The sequence below is a fragment of the Salmo salar genome, chromosome 22 (assembly GCF_965601325.2).
Source record: "Salmo salar chromosome 22, fSalSal1, whole genome shotgun sequence".
NCBI classification, from domain to species: Eukaryota; Metazoa; Chordata; class Actinopteri; order Salmoniformes; family Salmonidae; genus Salmo; species Salmo salar.
Genome location: NC_138312.1, coordinates 62716058 through 62738654, shown reverse-complemented (window position 1 = coordinate 62738654; position 22597 = coordinate 62716058). Strand labels below are relative to the sequence as shown.

Genomic DNA, 22597 nt, shown 5'->3' with positions numbered 1-22597 from the left:
AGCAGCCACATACAAACAGCATGATCACCTTCATAGCAGCCCCATACAAACAGCATGATCACCTTCATAGCAGCCCCATACAAAGAGCATGATCCCTTTCATAGCAGCCCCATACAAACAGCATGATCACCTTCATAGCAGCCCCATACAAACAGCATGATCACCTTCATAGCAGCCCCATACAAACAGCATGATCCCTTTCATAGCAGCCACGTACAAACAGCATGATCCCTTTCATAGCAGCCACATACAAACAGCATGATCCCTTTCATAGCAGCCACATACAAACAGCATGATCACCTTCATAGCAGCCACATACAAACAGCATGATCCCTTTCATAGCAGCCACATACAAACAGCATGATCACTTTGCTCGTTGTATAATTCCTTCTCACATCTACGTGCTCTCCTCCTCTCACTTTCGCTTGTGGACTTCAGTATATAGCTCCCTCTCCGCTGCCTCCCCATTTTTGAAAGAATGTATTTGTTCAAAATTGTTCAACTATTGTCTTTGAGTCAACTACTCACCACATTTTACACACTGCAATGCTAGCTAGCTGAAGCTTAAGGTTTCAGTACTAGATAAATTATCTGATCCTTTGATTGGGCGGACAACGTGTCAGTTAATGCTGCAAGAGCTCTGATAGGTTGAAGCACGTCCTCTGGAAGTTGTCATAAATATTGTGTAAGTCTATGGAAGGAGGTGAGAACCATGAGCCTCCTAGGTTTTGTATTGAAGTCAATGTAGCCAGAGGAGGATGGAAGCTAGCTGTCCTCCGGCTACACCACGGTGCTACCCCTACAGAGTGCTGTTGAGGCTACTGTAGACCTTCATTGCAAAACAGTGTGTTACTAAATGATTGTGATGTGAGAACATGTTACATAAATATATAAAAAAGGATAACTTTAAATGTTTTGCTATTTTTATGAAATTCACTGAGTAAGTGAATCCTCCCATTTCTCCTCTGAGGAGCCTCCATTGGTGAAGGGGGGGATGTGGATATTAAAAAAACACCAACAGCCATCAGTCAAGTGTAGGGGTGTAAAACTCCAGAAACTCCAGTTTTTCAGAAATCCCAGAAACAAGCATTTTTTGGAATCATGTGAGAGTAAAAGCCTCCGGTCAATCACCTGGTTTAGAGTCAAGGGTCTTGAGGTTTTTCAGCTTCTTGACCTTCATCTGCTTGACCGTCTCTCCAGCCTGCTTCATGTCTCCAATACGGATGATGTGAGGCCAGTGTTGGAGGGTCTTCGCAAAGAACGGGTTGGTCACGCCAAGAATCACAGATGGCCTGAGAGACAGACATAAGACGGGCACGAATACAGACACGTGTTAATAAATCATAGTAGCTCTACTTGTCAACAAAAGCATGTCTGACTGGCTTCTGTGTTCCATATGTACCCTAAAAAAAACTCATAGCTAGCATGTCCATACTCCATAGCTAGACAAATCAAATGTGAATTATAAAAGAGATTGGTATTCCTCCTGTTACTCACGGGGCCTGTGTAGATAACTAGCTTGAGAGTAGAGATCAGGCCAGAGCGGTATACTACAATGCAGGATCAAGGAGTTAGCTAGCCAATTTACCTAAATACTTGGAAATGTATAAACTCAGCAACAACATAAAAAAGAAACGTCCATTTTTCAGGTCACTGTCTTTCAAAGAATTTGTAATAACTTCACAGATCTTCATCGTAAAGGGTTAAAAACACTGTTTCCCATGCTTGTTCAATGAACCATAAACAATGAATGAACATGCACCTGTGGAACAGTCGTTAAGACACTAACAGGTTCCGAACATCACACCTGCGGGACAGGTACAGGATGGCAACAACAACGGCCCGAGTTACACCAGGAACGCACAATCCCTCCATCAGTGCTCAGACTGTCCGCAATAGGCTGAGAGAGGCTGGACTGAGGGCTTGTAGGCCTGTTGTAAGGCAGGTCCTCACCAGACATCACCAGCAACAATGTCGCCTACGGGCACAAACCCACCGTCGCTGGACCAGACAGGACTGGCATTGACGACTGGCATTGTCTTCATTTACGAGTCGTGGTTTTGTCCCACCAGGGGTGATGGTCGGATTCGCGTTTATCGTGGAAGGAATGAGTGTTACACTGAGGCCTGTACTCTGCAGCGGGATCGATTTGGAGGTGGAGGGTCCGTCATGGTCTGGGGCAGTGTGTCACAGCATCATCGGACTGAGCTTGTTGTCATTGCAGGCAATCTCAACGCTGTACGTTACAGGGAAGACATCCTCCTCCCTCATGTGGTACCCTTCCTGAAGGCTCATCCTGACATGACCCTCCAGCATGACAATGTCACCAGCCATACTGCTCGTTCTGTGCGTGATTTCCTACAAGACAGGAATGTCAGTGTTCTACCATGGCCAGCGAAGAGCCCGGATCTCAAACCCATTGAGCACGTCTGGGACCTGTTGGATCGGAGGGTGAGGGCTAGGGCCATTCCCCCTCAGAAATGTCCGGGAACATGCAGGTGCCTTGGTGGAAGAGTTGGGTAACATCTCACATCAAGAACTGGCAAATCTGGTGCAGTCCATGAGGAGGAGATGCACTGCAGTACTTAATGCAGCTGGTGGCCACACCAGATACTGACTGTTACTTTTGATTTTGACCCCCCCTTTGTTCAGGGACACATTATTCCATTTCTGTTAGTCACATGTCTGTGGAACTTGTTCAGTTTGCTGAAAATAAACACAGTTGACAGTGAGAGGACTTTCCTTTTTTTTGTTGCTGAGATATAGATATATATTTTAAGATAAGCTTGAAATGGGTATCCTCTAATTGATTCAACAAACAAAAACATATCTAAGTCTCGCTTTTTTTTATGAATAAGTAAATCCATAGTTATGTTTGCTTTGATGTATACCCCTCAGAGTATAAGGTGTTTTCAGTGGTGCCAGTTACTCAGGGGAGGCCTGTGTTCTGGTGGTGTACTCCTAATATACTATAGTGTTACTCAGGGGAGGGTGTACTCCTACTATACTATAGTGTTACTCAGGGGAGGGTGTACTCCTACTATAGTGTTACTCAGGGGAGGGTGTACTCCTACTATACTATAGTGTTACTCAGGGGAGGGTGTACTCCTAATATACTATAGAGTTACTCAGGGGAGGGTGTACTCCTAATATACTATAGAGTTACTCAGGGGAGGGTGTACTCCTAATATACTATAGTGTTACTCAGGGGAGGGTGTACTCCTACTATACTATAGAGTTACTCAGGGGAGGGTGTACTCCTACTATAGTGTTACTCAGGGGAGGGTGTACTCCTAATATACTATAGTGTTACTCAGGGGAGGGTGTACTCCTACTATACTATAGTGTTACTCAGGGGAGGGTGTACTCCTACTATACTATAGTGTTACTCAGGGGAGGGTGTACTCCTACTATACTATAGTGTTACTCAGGGGAGGGTGTACTCCTACTATACTATAGTGTTACTCAGGGGAGGGTGTACTCCTACTATAGTGTTACTCAGGGGAGGGTGTACTCCTACTATACTATAGTGTTACTCAGGGGAGGGTGTACTCCTACTATACTATAGTGTTACTCAGGGGAGGGTGTACTCCTACTATACTATAGTGTTACTCAGGGGAGGGTGTACTCCTAATATACTATAGTGTTACTCAGGGGAGGGTGTACTCCTAATATACTATAGTGTTACTCAGGGGAGGGTGTACTCCTACTATACTATAGTGTTACTCAGGGGAGGGTGTACTCCTACTATACTATAGTGTTACTCAGGGGAGGGTGTACTCCTACTATACTATAGTGTTACTCAGGGGAGGGTGTACTCCTAATATACTATAGTGTTACTCAGGGGAGGGTGTACTCCTACTATACTATAGTGTTACTCAGGGGAGGGTGTACTCCTAATATACTATAGTGTTACTCAGGGGAGGGTGTACTCCTAATATACTATAGTGTTACTCAGGGGAGGGTGTACTCCTACTATAGTGTTACTCAGGGGAGGGTGTACTCCTACTATACTATAGTGTTACTCAGGGGAGGGTGTACTCCTAATATACTATAGTGTTACTCAGGGGAGGGTGTACTCCTAATATAGAGTTACTCAGGGGAGGGTGTACTCCTACTATACTATAGTGTTACTCAGGGGAGGGTGTACTCCTAATATACTATAGAGTTACTCACGGGGCCTGTGTTCTGGTAGTGTACTCCTTAAACTCGCTGTCGTGGATGGTGAAGTACGGTCTGAAGTCACTGCAGTAGCGCAGTGGAGAGATGCAGCTGTACACACACACACACCCCTAATTAGTGATTGAACTCCAGACACACAGATAATCTTCTTAAAGGGGTTGTGTCTATTATTCTGAGACGGCAGACTGCTGGTGGCTGCCGGGGGCAGACTACCGGGGGCAGACTACCGGGGGCAGACTACCGGGGGCAGACTACCGGGGGCAGACTACCGGGGGCAGACTACCGGGGGCAGACTACCGGGGGCAGACTACCGGGGGCAGACTACCGGGAAAAAGTAATCACCCCCCTTTTTGATTTTCTCTATTTTTCCATGTATTTCTTTAGTAATATATCTTCAAACAAAACCTAATATTAGATAAACGGTATGTGAGTGAACAAATAACTTGCCAATTATTTATTTAATAAACCAAGTAATGCAACACACAACGCCCCTGTGTGAATTAGTATTTACCCCCCTTATACTCACTAACTGGTTGTTCCACCTTCAGCTGCAACGACTCCAACCAAACACTTCCTGTAGTTGATGATCAGTCTCTCACATCGCTGTGGAAGAATTTTTAGCCCACTCTTCCATGCAGAACGGGGTCATTTGTGGGTTTTCAAGCAGGAACTGCTCGTTTCAGGACCTGCCACAACATCTCAAAAATCGGGATGGCTGAAAAGCAACTAATTTAATATTTTGGAATGGCCTGGTCAAAGTCCAGACCTAAAACCGATTGAGATGTTGTGGCAGGACTTGAACTGAGCAGCTCGTGCTCGAAAAAAAACCACACAGATGTCGCTGAGTTACAGCAGTTCTGCATGGAAGAGTGGGCTAAAATTCCTCCACAGTGATGTGAGAGACTGATCATCAACGACAGGAAGTGTTTAGTTGGAGTCGTTGCAGCTGAAGGTGGAACAACCAGTTAGTGAGTATAAGGGGGGTAAATACTAATTCACACAGGGGCGTTGTGTGTTGCATAACTTGGTTTATTAAATAAATAATTGGCAAGTTATTTGTTCACTCACATACCGTTTATCTAATATTAGGTTTTGAGTGAAGATATAAAAAACATTTAGGTGTCAAAAATATGCAAAGAGACAATTGTAAAAGGTGAACATACTTTTTCACAGCACTATATATACACTTTTACTTTATAGCTGTGTACTTAAAAAAATAAAAAACGGTATGTTAATCTTCCTAGCCACACCCTCTTCGTCTCACCTGACCAATGCCAGAACGGTATCGGAAGATTCCGCCGGTGACGGTGCCATGACAACCAGAGCCTCTCCTAGCAACACCAGCTCCCATAACATCTGAATGTGGAAAAACACTGGGTGGAAACACCTGTAGAAGTAGAAGAAGAAGAAGAGATGGAACTGTATCGGCTCTCCACTTCCCCTCCTGGGTGGATTCTCTACGGAAACCCGACGTTACCGTGGCAACCAGTCACTTGCGTCGACAACAGGAAGCAGCCAAGTGTCCTTCCTTCCTGGTTAGAGTCAACCTGCACTACTACTCCCAACCAATGGGTGGCATCAGAGAGCTGGGGTGGTCGTACAACAACCCTTCAATAGTCCAGCACCCCTATTCCCTATATAGTGCACTATTTTTTTGCAGGCCTTGGTCATAAGTAGTGTACGCTATAGGGAATAGTGTGCCATTTGTGATTGAACACCACTACTAACATGTACTCACGTGAACAAGTCTACCTCGTGGACTGTGGGGAGGATTATGGACACGAGGTTGTCATTCTGTAATAAAAACAGTCATCGGGTTTAAATAATTAGGGTTACATGGTTTGGGACCTTTTTTTCATTTGACATTTGAGTCATTTTAGCAGACGCTCTTATCCAGAGCGACTTACAGTAGTGAATACATACATTTCATACATTTTTTATTTTCTTCCCCCCTTCCCTTTTTCGTACTGGCCCCCCCGTGGGAATCGAACCAACAACCCTGGCGTTGCAAACACCAACTGAGCCACACGGGGGGCTTCCAGGCTTGTCGTAACATGTCGGGATCCGAAGCTAGAAAAACAGGCTACCAGCGGTGAATCAGAATGACGTGGTAGGAGTCTGAAACGGCATCCTATTCTCCATTATGGTGCACCGGTCAAACGGAGTCCACCATAGGGAACAGGGGGCCATTTTGTAGTGTTGTTCGTAGCATAATTCTCATCCTCACCTGTGTTGACTGAACCAGCTGAGAGGTTCCAGGCTTGTCGTAACATGTCGGGATCCGAACCTAGAAAAAAAAAAAAAATAAACTGAAATATTACTGATCGAGTTGTTTAACACCAGAATCATTACTGAAAAAGACAGTGTTAAAAAAAATTCTATCATTTATAAATATTTGATTGATTGGTAATCGTAGAAAAGGAATATATAAATATTTAGCTGTAGCGTTTTCCCTGGGTTAGCCGTACCTTCATCACTGTACCCATTATAGAGGGTTAGTATTTTCCCTGGGTTAGCCGTACCTTCATCACTGTACCCATTATAGAGGGTTAGTATTTTCCCTGGGTTAGCCGTACCTTCATCACTGTACCCATTATAGAGGGTTAGTATTTTCCCTGGGTTAGACGTACCTTCATCACTGTACCCATTATAGAGGGTTAGTATTTTCCCTGGGTTAGCCGTACCTTCATCACTGTACCCATTATAGAGGGTTAGTATTTTCCCTGGGTTAGACGTACCTTCATCACTGTACCCATTATAGAGGGTTAGTATTTTCCCTGGGTTAGCCGTACCTTCATCACTGTACCCATTATAGAGGGTTAGTATTTTCCCTGGGTTAGACGTACCTTCATCACTGTACCCATTATAGAGGGTTAGTATTTTCCCTGGGTTAGCCGTACCTTCATCACTGTACCCATTATAGAGGGTTAGTATTTTCCCTGGGTTAGCCGTACCTTCATCACTGTACCCATTATAGAGGGTTAGTATTTTCCCTGGGTTAGCCGTACCTTCATCACTGTACCCATTATAGAGGGTTAGTATTTTCCCTGGGTTAGCCGTACCTTCATCACTGTACCCATTATAGGGAGGACCAATATTTTTCCTGGGTGAGGAGTGGGCCAGCGGTCGATGTCGTTGCAGGCTGTCAACACACAGAAACAAGCCACATGAAAACACACAGACAGACAACAGGGTTCACCGGGCCGATAATAGTTGTTACGACTAAACACAAAACACCAGCAATATAACAGGAAAGAGATAGATCAAAAAAAGGAGGACCACAGACTAGCCCCTCTACTAAAAATCAGTCCCTCCCAGGTTTCAGACGATGTTTCCCCATTGGAACAGGATGAAATTAGGAGAACCCTTTATATTTTGAATTACCCACCGGCCTCTAGACATGGCTCCTGCTTCTCAAAGTACTCTGGAGCGATGAGCTTCAGCAGGGAGTGGAAGAACATGACGTAGGGTAGCTTGCTGATGAGGACCAGGGACTGGAACGAACACACACACACACACACACACACACACACACACACACACACACACCACACACACACACACACACACACACACACACACACACACACACACACACACACACACACACACACACACACGGTTTAAAAAATTCATACTGCAATAAGATCAGGGAGTTTTAGGAAAAACTAAAAATGTGGCCTGAATAAAGAGTGTGCTAAAATGTAGTGTCCTATCTGGTGCTGAACGGCGTTAACTCACCTTCTGAAAGTAGCCCCTCTTCAAGGACTTGTCCCGGACTTGTCTGAAGTAGACGTAGCCGTAGTAATGGCCTTGGTCCCTCTACACACACACACACACACACACACACACACACACACACACACACACACACACACACACACACACACACACACACACACACACACACACACGCTCACATTTAGTATGGACACACACGTACAATAAAACACACACACACTATATTTCATTAGCCATTGATTTAAGCCTAAACACTGCATGGTTGGAAGTGAACATTTGACAAGTGAATTGAGGCAGTGGAGAATACTGACATCACACCAGCTCCTCCTCTATAGGACAGGTTATATACTGACATCACACCAGCTCCTTCTCTATAGGACAGGTTATATACGGACATCACACCAGCTCCTCTATAGGACAGGTTATATACTGACATCACACCAGCTCCTCCTCTATAGGACAGGTTATATACTGACATCACACCAGCTCCTCCTCTATAGGACAGGTTATATACTGACATCACACCAGCTCCTCCTCTATAGGACAGGTTATATACTGACATCACACCAGCTCCTTCTCTATAGGACAGGTTATATACTGACATCACACCAGCTCCTCCTCTATAGGACAGGTTATATACTGACATCACACCAGCTCCTCCTCTATAGGACAGGTTATATACTGACATCACACCAGCTCCTCCTCTATAGGACAGGTTATATACTGACATCACACCAGCTCCTTCTCTATAGGACAGGTTATATACGGACATCACACCAGCTCCTCTATAGGACAGGTTATATACTGACATCACACCAGCTCCTCTATAGGACAGGTTATATACTGACATCACACCAGCTCCTTCTCTATAGGACAGGTTATATACGGACATCACACCAGCTCCTCTATAGGACAGGTTATATACTGACATCACACCAGCTCCTCCTCTATAGGACAGGTTATATACTGACATCACACCAGCTCCTTCTCTATAGGACAGGTTATATACTGACATCACACCAGCTCCTCCTCTATAGGACAGGTTATATACTGACATCACACCAGCTCCTCCTCTATAGGACAGGTTATATACTGACATCACACCAGCTCCTCCTCTATAGGACAGGTTATATACTGACATCACACCAGCTCCTCCTCTATAGGACAGGTTATATATACTGACATCACACCAGCTCCTCCTCTATAGGACAGGTTATATACTGACATCACACCAGCTCCTCCTCTATAGGACAGGTTATATACTGACATCACACCAGCTCCGCCTCTATAGGACAGGTTATATACGGACATTACACCAGCTCCTCCTCTATAGGACAGGTTATATACTGACATCACACCAGCTCCGCCTCTATAGGACAGGTTATATACTGACATCACACCAGCTCCTCCTCTATAGGACAGGTTATATACTGACATCACACCAGCTCCTCCTCTATAGGACAGGTTATATACTGACATCACACCAGCTCCTCTATAGGACAGGTTATATACTGACATCACACCAGCTCCTCTATAGGACAGGTTATATACTGACATCAAACCAGCTCCTCCTCTATAGGACAGGTTATATACTGACATCACACCAGCTCCTCCTCTATAGGACAGGTTATATACTGACATCACACCAGCTCCTCCTCTATAGGACAGGTTATATACTGACATCACACCAGCTCCTTCTCTATAGGACAGGTTATATACTGACATCACACCAGCTCCTCCTCTATAGGACAGGTTATATACTGACATCACACCAGCTCCTCCTCTATAGGACAGGTTATATACTGACATCACACCAGCTCCTTCTCTATAGGACAGGTTATATACTGACATCACACCAGCTCCTCCTCTATAGGACAGGTTATATACTGACATCACACCAGCTCCTCCTCTATAGGACAGGTTATATACTGACATCACACCAGCTCCTCCTCTATAGGACAGGTTATATACTGACATCACACCAGCTCCTCCTCTATAGGACAGGTTATATACTGACATCACACCAGCTCCTCCTCTATAGGACAGGTTATATACTGACATCACACCAGCTCCTCCTCTATAGGACAGGTTATATACTGACATCACACCAGCTCCTCCTCTATAGGACAGGTTATATACTGACATCACACCAGCTCCTTCTCTATAGGACAGGTTATATACGGACATCACACCAGCTCCTCTATAGGACAGGTTATATACTGACATCACACCAGCTCCTCTATAGGACAGGTTATATACTGACATCACACCAGCTCCTTCTCTATAGGACAGGTTATATACGGACATCACACCAGCTCCTCTATAGGACAGGTTATATACTGACATCACACCAGCTCCTCCTCTATAGGACAGGTTATATACTGACATCACACCAGCTCCTTCTCTATAGGACAGGTTATATACTGACATCACACCAGCTCCTCCTCTATAGGACAGGTTATATACTGACATCACACCAGCTCCTCCTCTATAGGACAGGTTATATACTGACATCACACCAGCTCCTCCTCTATAGGACAGGTTATATACTGACATCACACCAGCTCCTCCTCTATAGGACAGGTTATATATACTGACATCACACCAGCTCCTCCTCTATAGGACAGGTTATATACTGACATCACACCAGCTCCTCCTCTATAGGACAGGTTATATACTGACATCACACCAGCTCCGCCTCTATAGGACAGGTTATATACGGACATTACACCAGCTCCTCCTCTATAGGACAGGTTATATACTGACATCACACCAGCTCCGCCTCTATAGGACAGGTTATATACTGACATCACACCAGCTCCTCCTCTATAGGACAGGTTATATACTGACATCACACCAGCTCCTCCTCTATAGGACAGGTTATATACTGACATCACACCAGCTCCTCTATAGGACAGGTTATATACTGACATCACACCAGCTCCTCTATAGGACAGGTTATATACTGACATCAAACCAGCTCCTCCTCTATAGGACAGGTTATATACTGACATCACACCAGCTCCTCCTCTATAGGACAGGTTGAATACTGACATCACACCAGCTCCTCCTCTATAGGACAGGTTATATACTGACATCACACCAGCTCCTTCTCTATAGGACAGGTTATATACTGACATCACACCAGCTCCTCCTCTATAGGACAGGTTATATACTGACATCACACCAGCTCCTCCTCTATAGGACAGGTTATATACGGACATTACACCAGCTCCTCCTCTATAGGACAGGTTATATACTGACATCACACCAGCTCCTCCTCTATAGGACAGGTTATATACTGACATCACACCAGCTCCTCTATAGGACAGGTTATATACTGACATCACACCAGCTCCTCTATAGGACAGGTTATATACTGACATCACACCAGCTCCTCCTCTATAGGACAGGTTACATCACACCAGCTCCTCTATAGGACAGGTTATATACGGACATCACACCAGCTCCTCTATAGGACAGGTTATATACTGACATCACACCAGCTCCTCTATAGGACAGGTTATATACTGACATCACACCAGCTCCTCTATAGGACAGGTTATATACGGACATCACACCAGCTCCTCTATAGGACAGGTTATATACTGACATCACACCAGCTCCTCTATAGGACAGGTTATATACTGACATTACACCAGCTCCTCCTCTATAGGACAGGTTATATAGTGACATCACACCAGCTCCGCCTCTATAGGACAGGTTATATACGGACATCACACCAGCTCCTCCTCTATAGGACAGGTTATATACTGACATCACACCAGCTCCTCCTCTATAGGACAGGTTATATACTGACATCACACCAGCTCCTCCTCTATAGGACAGGTTATATACTGACATCACACCAGCTCCTTCTCTATAGGACAGGTTATATACTGACTTCACACCAGCTCCTCTATAGGACAGGTTATATACTGACATCACACCAGCTCCTCTATAGGACAGGTTATATACGGACATCACACCAGCTCCTCTATAGGACAGGTTATATACTGACATCACACCAGCTCCTCTATAGGACAGGTTATATACTGACATCACACCAGCTCCTCTATAGGACAGGTTATATACTGACATCACACCAGCTCCTCTATAGGACAGGTTATATACTGACATCACACCAGCTCCTCCTCTATAGGACAGGTTATATACTGACATCACACCAGCTCCTCCTCTATAGGACAGGTTATATACTGACATCACACCAGCTCCTCTATAGGACAGGTTATATACGGACATCACACCAGCTCCTCCTCTGTAGGACAGGTTATATACTGACATCACACCAGCTCCTTCTCTATAGGACAGGTTATATACTGACATCACACCAGCTCCTCCTCTATAGGACAGGTTATATACTGACATCACACCAGCTCCTCCTCTATAGGACAGGTTATATACGGACATCACACCAGCTCCTCCTCTATAGGACAGGTTATATACTGACATCACACCAGCTCCTCCTCTATAGGACAGGTTAAATACTGACATCACAGCAGCTTCTCTATAGGACAGGTTATATACTGACATCACAGCAGCTTCTCTATAGGACAGGTTATATACTGACATCACACCAGCTCCTCCTCTATAGGACAGGTTATATACTGACATCACACCAGCTCCTCCTCTATAGGACAGGTTATATACTGACATCACACCAGCTCCTCCTCTATAGGACAGGTTATATACTGACATCACACCAGCTCCTCCTCTATAGGACAGGTTATATACTGACATCACACCAGCTCCTCCTCTATAGGACAGGTTATATACTGACATCACACCAGCTTCTCTATAGGACAGGTTATATACTGACATCACACCAGCTTCTCTATAGGACAGGTTATATACTGACATCACACCAGCTCCTCCTCTATAGGACAGGTTATATACTGACATCACACCAGCTCCTCCTCTATAGGACAGGTTATATAATGACATCACACCAGCTCCTCCTCTATAGGACAGGTTATATACTGACATCATACCAGCTCCTTCTCTATAGGACAGGTTAAAAACTGACATCACACCAGCTCCTCCTCTATAGGACAGGTTAAAAACTGACATCACACCAGCTCCTCCTCTATAGGACAGGTTATATACTGACATCACACCAGCTCCTCCTCTATAGGACAGGTTATATACTGACATCACACCAGCTCCTCCTCTATAGGACAGGTTATATACTGACATCACACCAGCTTCTCTATAGGACAGGTTATATACTGACATCACACCAGCTTCTCTATAGGACAGGTTATATACTGACATCACACCAGCTCCTCCTCTATAGGACAGGTTATATACTGACATCACACCAGCTCCTCCTCTATAGGACAGGTTATATAATGACATCACACCAGCTCCTCCTCTATAGGACAGGTTATATACTGACATCATACCAGCTCCTTCTCTATAGGACAGGTTAAAAACTGACATCACACCAGCTCCTCCTCTATAGGACAGGTTAAAAACTGACATCACACCAGCTCCTCCTCTATAGGACAGGTTATATACTGACATCACACCAGCTCCTCCTCTATAGGACAGGTTATATACTGACATCACACCAGCTCCTCCTCTATAGGACAGGTTATATACTGACATCACACCAGCTCCTCCTCTATAGGACAGGTTATATACTGACATCACACCAGCTCCTCCTCTATAGGACAGGTTATATACTGACATCACACCAGCTCCTCCTCTATAGGACAGGTTATATACTGACATCACACCAGCTCCTCCTCTATAGGACAGGTTATATACTGACATCACACCAGCTCCTCCTCTATAGGACAGGTTATATACTGACATCACACCAGCTCCTCCTCTATAGGACAGGTTATATACTGACACCCAGACGTCACTCCAGTGTGTGACCAGAGCTGGTATGATTGGTGACTGGCTGAGGAGTGTAATGGCTGATTGGTGACTGGCTGAGGTGTGTAATGGCTGATTGGTGACTGGCTGAGGAGTGTAATGGCTGATTGGTGATTGGCTGAGACTGTGTGGCTCTCAGAGATTCTCATCTCTCAGGAGTCAATGTTTACCTGTAGAGTCATGAGGAGTTTCCCCTTAGTGGACATAAAGCTCTATCCATTCTAACCCAGCCCCCTATCCATCCTAACCCAGCCGGCCCTATCCATCCTAACCCAGCCGGCTCTATCCATCCTAACCCAGCCGGCCCTATCCATCCTAACCCAGCCGGCTCTATCCATCCTAACCCAGCCGGCTCCATATCCATCCTAACCCAGCCGGCTCTATCCATCCTAACCCAGCCGGCTCTATCCATCCTAACCCAGCCGGCTCTATCCATCCTAACCCAGCCGGCCCTATCCATTCTAACCCAGCCGGCTCTATCCATCCTAACCCAGCCCCCTATCCATCCTAACCCAGCCGGCCCTATCCATCCTAACCCAGCCGGCCCTATCCATCCTAACCCAGCCGGCTCTATCCATCCTAACCCAGCCGGCTCTATCCATCCTAACCCAGCCGGCTCTATCCATCCTAACCCAGCCGGCTCTATCCATCCTAACCCAGCCGGCTCTATCCATCCTAACCCAGCCGGCCTATCCATCCTAACCCAGCCGGCTCTATCCATCCTAACCCAGCCGGCTCTATCCATCCTAACCCAGCCGGCTCTATCCATCCTAACCCAGCCGGCTCTATCCATCCTAACCCAGCCCCCTATCCATTGTAACCCAGCCGGCTCCATATCCATCCTAACCCAGCCATGCCCATTCTAACCCAGCCATGCCCATTCTAACCCAGCCATGCCCATTCTAACCCAGCCATGCCCATTCTAACCCAGCCATGCCCATTCTAACCCAGCCATGCCCATTCTAACCCAGCCATGCCCATTCTCACCCAGCCATGCCCATTCTCACCCAGCCATACCCATTCTCACCCAGCCATACCCATTCTAACCCAGCCATCCCTATATCCATTCTAACCCAGCCATCCCTATATCCCATTCTAACCCAGCCAGCCCTATATCCCATTCTAACCCAGCCAGCCCTATATCCATTCTAACCCAGCCAGCCCTATATCCATTCTAACCCAGCCAGCCCTATATCCATTCTAACCCAGCCAGCCCTATATCCATTCTAACCCAGCCAGCCCTATATCCATTCTAACCCAGCCAGCCCTATATCCATTCTAACCCAGCCAGCCCTATATCCATTCTAACCCAGCCAGCCCTATATCCATTCTAACCCAGCCAGCCCTATATCCATTCTAACCCAGCCAGCCCTTTTCAGCGTGGTCCTCAGGTTTGATAGAGCAAAAATATTTTCACATAACCCTCCCCTTGTACTGTCAAATAAATTGCAGACCACCCCCCCATAGAATTAACTCAAAAACAATGTTTACGACCACAATTAACAACAACTGCAGCCACCCCCGCGTTGCTGCAGCCCGCCCCCCCGCGTTGCTGCAGCTCGCCCCCCGTGTTGCTGCAGCTCGCCCCCCCCCCGTGTTGCTGCAGCTCGCCCCCCCCCCCGTGTTGCTGCAGCCCGCCCCCCCCGTGTTGCTGCAGCCCGCCCCCCCCCCCGTGTTGCTGCAGCCCGCCCCCCCCGTGTTGCTGCAGCCCGCCCCCCCCCCGTGTTGCTGCAGCCCGCCCCCGTGTTGCTGCAGCCCGCCCCCCCGTGTTGCTGCAGCCCGCCCCCCCGTGTTGCTGCAGCCCGCCCCCCCGTGTTGCTGCAGCCCGCCCCCCCGTGTTGCAGCCAGAAACATGTAGAAGTCCCTGAACACATTTTTACCTTGAGGCAGACTGGGGCGTCACGGTCAAACTGGTCCAGAAAACATCCCAGAGAAGACTTCCTGCCTGAGGCCTGGCGGAAACGGAAGCAGAACTGTGTGTCCCCTAGACAACCTGCCAAACAGGAAGAGGAAACGCATGTAGGTTATTCTCCTCCATGTTCCAGCTCTTTCCTCTAAAGCTGGATGGAATTCCAGCACTGAGCTGGGGAAGTGGGCAGGGGAGGAATGCTGTGATATCCCATGTAGCTCAGTTGGTAGAGCATGGTGTTCGCAACGCCAGGGTATAGATCCGAATCTCTGTGAATCATTTAAAACATTTCACTTCAGAATGTTATTATTATTATTATTATTATTATTATTATTATTTTATTTTTTTAACAGTTCAGTGAGAATTATCCAGTGTAAACTACCAGTATTTTTTAACAGTTCAGTGAGAATTATCCAGTGTAAACTACCAGTGACATGCTCACTTACAGGCCCTTCCCAACAATGAAGAGAGAAAGAATAGAAAAATAACAGGTGAAATAAATCCAATGAGTAAAAAAAATAACATGGCTGTATACACAGGGTACCAGTGTACATATAAGTAGGGCTAGTAACTAGGCAACAGCATAGGTAATAAAACAACAAGCTGTAGCGTATGTGAGGTCAAAAGACTTGATGTCTTTAGACGTCTTGGGACTTCAAACTAAAATATCTTGTTGTGCCATTTGTCACACTGTTGTTTCTATGACGAGTCAGGCCGGGTAAATCATTTGATCTGATTGGCAAAAAAAACTAACCAAATATCATGTTTTTAAGATGAGATTCACCCAATAAAAAATGTTACATTGCTTTTAGTCATTATCAAATGAGCACGTGAACATAACCCATCTCAACATTATTTTATTGCATAGTCCCAGTCGTTATCCGACAGAACGGTGGGGGGGATGTGTGGTTACCTAGGTTACCCCCATTGGCTCACAGCAAATCTCAAAAATAAATCCCCCCCCCCCCCCCCCCAAACAGAAGTTCTCTTGTCTGTTTGCTGTAGTCAATTACAAAACTAAATGTAAGTAAAAACACAATGTCTAAAAGGTTCCTTACCAACCTGGCCTGGTACGGACCTCCAGGCCGTATGACTGGTGAACGGGTCATCCAACGACTACACAGACCATTTGGATTGACAACCGTTTTATGTTGAATTGACATTATGCACTCACTGGACTCTAGCCCCACACACTGGACTCTAGCCCCACACACTGGACTCTAGCCCCACACACTGGACTCTAGCCACCCACCCACACACCCACCGGACTCTACCCACACACCCACACACTGGACTCTAGCCCCACACACTGGACTCTAGCCCCACACACTGGACTCTAGCCCCACACACTGGACTCTAGCCCCACACACTGGACTCTAGCCCCACACACTGGACTCTAGCCCCACACACTGGACTCTAGCCCCACACACTGGACTCTAGCCACCCACCCACACACTGGACTCTAGCCACCCACCCACACACCCTCCGGACTCTACCCACACACCCACCGGACTCTACCCACACACCCACCGGACTCTACCCACCGGACTCTACCCACACCCACCGGACTCTACCCACCGGACTCTACCCACACCCACCGGACTCTACCCACCCACACACACACACACCGGACTCTACCCACACCCACCGGACTCTACCCACCCACACACACCGGACTCTACCCACACACACACACACACACACACACACCGGACTCTACCCACACACACACACACACACACACCGGACTCTACCCACACACACACACCGGACTCTACCCACACACACACACACACCGGACTCTACCCACACACACACACACACACCGGACTCTACCCACACACACACACACACACCGGACTCTACCCACACACACACACACACCGGACTCTACCCACACACACACACACACCGGACTCTACCCACACACACACACACACCGGACTCTACCCACACACACACACACACCGGACTCTACCCACACACACACACACACCGGACTCTACCCACACACACACACACACCGGACTCTACCCACACACACACACACACCGGACTCTACCCACACACACACACACACCGGACTCTACCCACACACACACACACACCGGACTCTACCACACACACACACACACCGGACTCTACCCACACACACACACCGGACTCTACCCACACACACCGGACTCTACCCACACACACACACCGGACTCTACCCACACACACACCGGACTCTACCCACACACACACCGGACTCTACCCACACACACACCGGACTCTACCCACACACACACCGGACTCTACCCACACACACACCGGACTCTACCCACACACACACCGGACTCTACCCACACACACACCGGACTCTACCCACACCGGACTCTACCCACACACACACACACACACACACACACACACACACACACACACACACACCGGACTCTACCCACACACACACCGGACTCTACCCACACACACACACACACCGGACTCTACCCACACACACACACACACCGGACTCTACCCACACACACACACACACACCGGACTCTACCCACACACACACCGGACTCTACCCACACTCACACACAGGACTCTACCCACACTCACACACAGGACTCTACCCACACTCACACACCGGACTCTACCCACACCCACCGGACTCTACCCACCCACACACACCGGACTCTACCCACACACACACACCGGACTCTACCCACACACACACACCGGACTCTACCCACACACACACACACACACCGGACTCTACCCACACACACACACACAGCGGACTCTACCCACACACACACACACACCGGACTCTACCCACACACACACACACAGCGGACTCTACCCACACACACACACCGGACTCTACCCACACACACACACACACCGGACTCTACCCACACACACACACACACCGGACTCTACCCACACACACACACCGGACTCTACCCACACACACACACCGGACTCTACCCACACACACACACCGGACTCTACCCACACACACCGGACTCTACCCACACACACACACACACACACACACCGGACTCTACCCACACACACACACACCGGACTCTACCCACACACACACCGGACTCTACCCACACACACCGGACTCTACCCACACACACCGGACTCTACCCACACACACACCGGACTCTACCCACACACACACCGGACTCTACCCACACACACACCGGACTCTACCCACACACACACCGGACTCTACCCACACACACACACACACACACACACACACACACACACACACCGGACTCTACCCACACACACACCGGACTCTCACCCACACCGGACCACCCACACACACCGGACTCTACCCACACACACACACACACCGGACTCTACCCACACACACACACACACACCGGACTCTACCCACACACACACCGGACTCTACCCACACTCACACACAGGACTCTACCCACACTCACACACAGGACTCTACCCACACTCACACACAGGACTCTACCCACACTCACACACAGGACTCTACCCACACTCACACACCGGACTCTACCCACACTCACACACCGGACTCTACCCACACTCACACACCGGACTCTACCCACACTCACACACCGGACTCTACCCACACTCACACACCGGACTCTACCCACACTCACACACCGGACTCTACCCACACTCACACACCGGACTCTACCCACACTCACACACCGGACTCTACCCACACTCACACACCGGACTCTACCCACACTCACACACCGGACTCTACCCACACTCACACACCGGACTCTACCCACACTCACACACACACACACCCTCCGGACTCTACCCACACACATATATTGATGTCACAGACTCGCTACTGCTACTCTGTTAAATGTCTATCCTGATTGTCTAGTCACTCTATCCACATGTACATATTACCTTAATTAACTCCACTACGCATATAGCCTCGTTATTGTTATTTCCTTATTTAGTCTTGGTGATTGTTCTTACAGTTTACTCTGCATGGAGTGTGCCAAGCTGTCATCAAGGCAAAGGGTGGCTACTTTGAAGAATATAAAATATATTTTCATTTGTTTAACACTTTTTTGGTTACTACATAATTCCATATGTGTTATTTCATAGTGTTGATGTCTTCACTATTATTCTACAATGTAAAAAAATAAACTCTTGAATGAGTAGGTGTGTCCAAACGTTTGACTGGTACTCTAAGTGTGTGTGTACTTACTACTTAGAAAAGTGGGATAGTCCAGAGAAAATATTTGAACAGCTTTATATATATATATATATATATATATATATATATATATATATATATATATATATATACACATATACTCAGCTATTGCCTGACACCCAATCAGCTGTGGAGAAAATGACTGACTCAGTGTCTGGTGCAGGGTGTCAGGGGCGTGTCTAACGCGGGTGGGACTGCAGGGTGTCAGGGGCGTGTCTAACACGGGTGGGACTGCAAGCGTGTCAGAGAAATGTGGCGCCGGACATTAGACCAGCAGCATTTAAACTTATCGTACATTTGAGAAATGTACCGGACCCATATCCATTTGGGTGTGTAACCTGATTAGAGCGTCCACCCACGGTGCTCAGAATAACAGAAATCGGATTTAGATTATGGTAATTCATATTAACAGAACACGCAAGTTGAGGCTGCAACGGTATGCGTTCTTCTTACCGAATTCCAGCGCACACTTTGAAGATGTTACAATAACTGTCCACATTTACCTTTTCCTCAGCCAACAAGACAAGTAACAAACAGCAAAATCACTAGTCTATGTCAATCTACTATCCCCCACAGTAGAAACATTTATCGATTATATTGGCCAGTTTGTCAAGAAAAATAAGGGGGAAAAAAAAGACCTATTCCAAACAAGACTTTGGGACGATAAATCACTAATTCATACAACCAGTAGGCCTAGGCAACACAAACACATTAAAAAGCAATGAGGCTGACGAAACAGATCAGAAGGTTCAGTTGAAAACATTTTAAGAGCAGAAATGTGCACAAGGCAGTAGACTATGTATGAATGTTTGTTCCATAATGCAATTAGCTGGAAAACACTGGTCGCCAAAAGCGGTGAAAATAACCGTTACAAATGTGTTAAGGAGGAGATCTAAAGATGCAACAACTAGCATGGGATTAATACGACTAGGATTATCGTCAACTAGCATGGGTTGATAATATGACTAGGATTATCGTCAACTAGCATGGGTTGATAATATGACTTGGATCATCATCAACTAGCATGGGTTGATAATATGACTTGGATTATCATCAACTAGCATGGGTTGATAATGTGACTTGGATTATCATCAACTAGCATGGGTTGATAATATGACAAGGATTGTGCCTTTGGCTGATGGACAATTAAAGTTGATTTGAAAACCAATAGAACAGGAGAGAAAGTGGTTTCAATGACATATGGTCGGATTTTACTCTGAAGCAAGTTAAGACGTGCCTTCAAACAAAAAGGCCTATATGTTTTCAAAACGCATATACTGCCTCCAGCTCATTGTCTGATGCAATGAAGGCTACCAACTGTCGCCTATATCCACTTGCATGGCGAAACGGAAGCGTGTTTCAATTACCAGCTAAGGGAGAAAAAAAATATGCTATTTTTAAAATCATGGGCATCAAAACTGCATTCAACTTTATTTAGACCTTTTTTTTGGAAGTACATACCTGCCGTGGGGGCAGATATGACGATAGATACTCATCGAGACGAACGTATGTTGACATTATTAAACTGGTGAATTACAAGTGAATGACCGCTTCCTCGGTTTAAAAGGTTATATTCAACAGTTAAGTGTAAACCCAGATTCTGGTTCATGAGAGACTATGAAGGAAAGAGTTTACCTGAGTTGGAGTCTGGGAATGACAAGTAGCAGATACTTGTTTTCTGTAACAAAAATAAAGTGGATCGTTTGTTTGATTGAGACATTTCAATACAAAAAGACAGTCAGTGTCATACATGAGGTTACTTTTGAAAAACATCAACTTGCCTCTTTCTCGGATAGTTTGGAATGGTGTGGGTAGATGACCTGCAAGAGAGAGAGAGAGAGAGAGAGAGAGAACAACAGTTGGCTAACTAACGTAGCGGATAGCTCACTGGTTAGCTAGCTAACTAAATGCTAACTAAATGCTAACTAAATGCTAACTGTATTACGTTACTTTTAAATTCCAATAGCTTGCTAAAAAAAAAAACGTTATAGTTAGCTACACCATTAGCTAGTTAGCCAGCTAAGTTAGCTATCTATCTAACGAAGTGACAACAAGTAGAGGAAAAAGGTATTTGACTGCACCTCCACAGCCTGGCCGAGTTCTAGATCAAACCCGACGACACAGATGCAGTGTAGCCAGGCAGAGAAGCGATCCCACGGCAGGAGAAGCGAATCCGTGTCCTCCTCTCTTCCAGGCCCGACGTTTAACGTTATTTCTTCCGCTGGAGATATGCTCACATCCTCGTCTCCAATTTCTTCAGGCTCTGCGAGTTGCTCCTCTATCTCCTCAGAGCCCTGCAAAGCCATCACGATATCCAACGGTGGAAAATGCTTCCTTTCGTTAACTTTTATACTGGTCACTTTATCCTTCGATAGCAAGCTAACCAACGTCACCCCACCACAGGAGAGAGGAAAAAAATAATACATACACAGAAAACGTAGGCTGGCGTGGCTACGCTACGTAAGTACGTAACGTTCCAACCGGAAATGCAGTAGCGGCACTAGCCCACTAGTCTGCGCTACAATCATGGGCGTTTAAAAAAAAAAATGTTTTTATAAAAACCATTTTTATTAACAAATATCAACAAACAAAAGAGGAATAGTCACATGTAAACAAGCATACAAACA

General features: G+C 46.5%; 1 protein-coding gene across 1 annotated transcript in view; it reads right to left on the bottom strand.

Annotated features, from left to right (window-relative positions):
• dennd6a (DENN/MADD domain containing 6A) overlaps nucleotides 1–22385 on the bottom strand; it is a 39568-nt gene extending 17183 nt beyond the window's left edge. Inside the window, exons 1-12 of the mRNA XM_082967759.1 lie at nucleotides 22052–22385; nucleotides 21752–21790; nucleotides 21606–21648; nucleotides 15711–15823; nucleotides 7924–8004; nucleotides 7571–7676; nucleotides 7245–7324; nucleotides 6410–6469; nucleotides 5921–5976; nucleotides 5447–5569; nucleotides 4177–4272; nucleotides 1132–1292 (exon numbers count right to left, since the gene is read on the bottom strand). Of these exons, the coding sequence (XP_082823885.1) occupies nucleotides 1132–1292; nucleotides 4177–4272; nucleotides 5447–5569; nucleotides 5921–5976; nucleotides 6410–6469; nucleotides 7245–7324; nucleotides 7571–7676; nucleotides 7924–8004; nucleotides 15711–15823; nucleotides 21606–21648; nucleotides 21752–21790; nucleotides 22052–22276 (1183 nt within the window). The 5' untranslated portion in view covers nucleotides 22277–22385. The remainder of the gene's footprint in view (nucleotides 1–1131; nucleotides 1293–4176; nucleotides 4273–5446; nucleotides 5570–5920; nucleotides 5977–6409; nucleotides 6470–7244; nucleotides 7325–7570; nucleotides 7677–7923; nucleotides 8005–15710; nucleotides 15824–21605; nucleotides 21649–21751; nucleotides 21791–22051) is intronic.
• Between the last annotated feature and the right edge of the window lie 212 nt (nucleotides 22386–22597).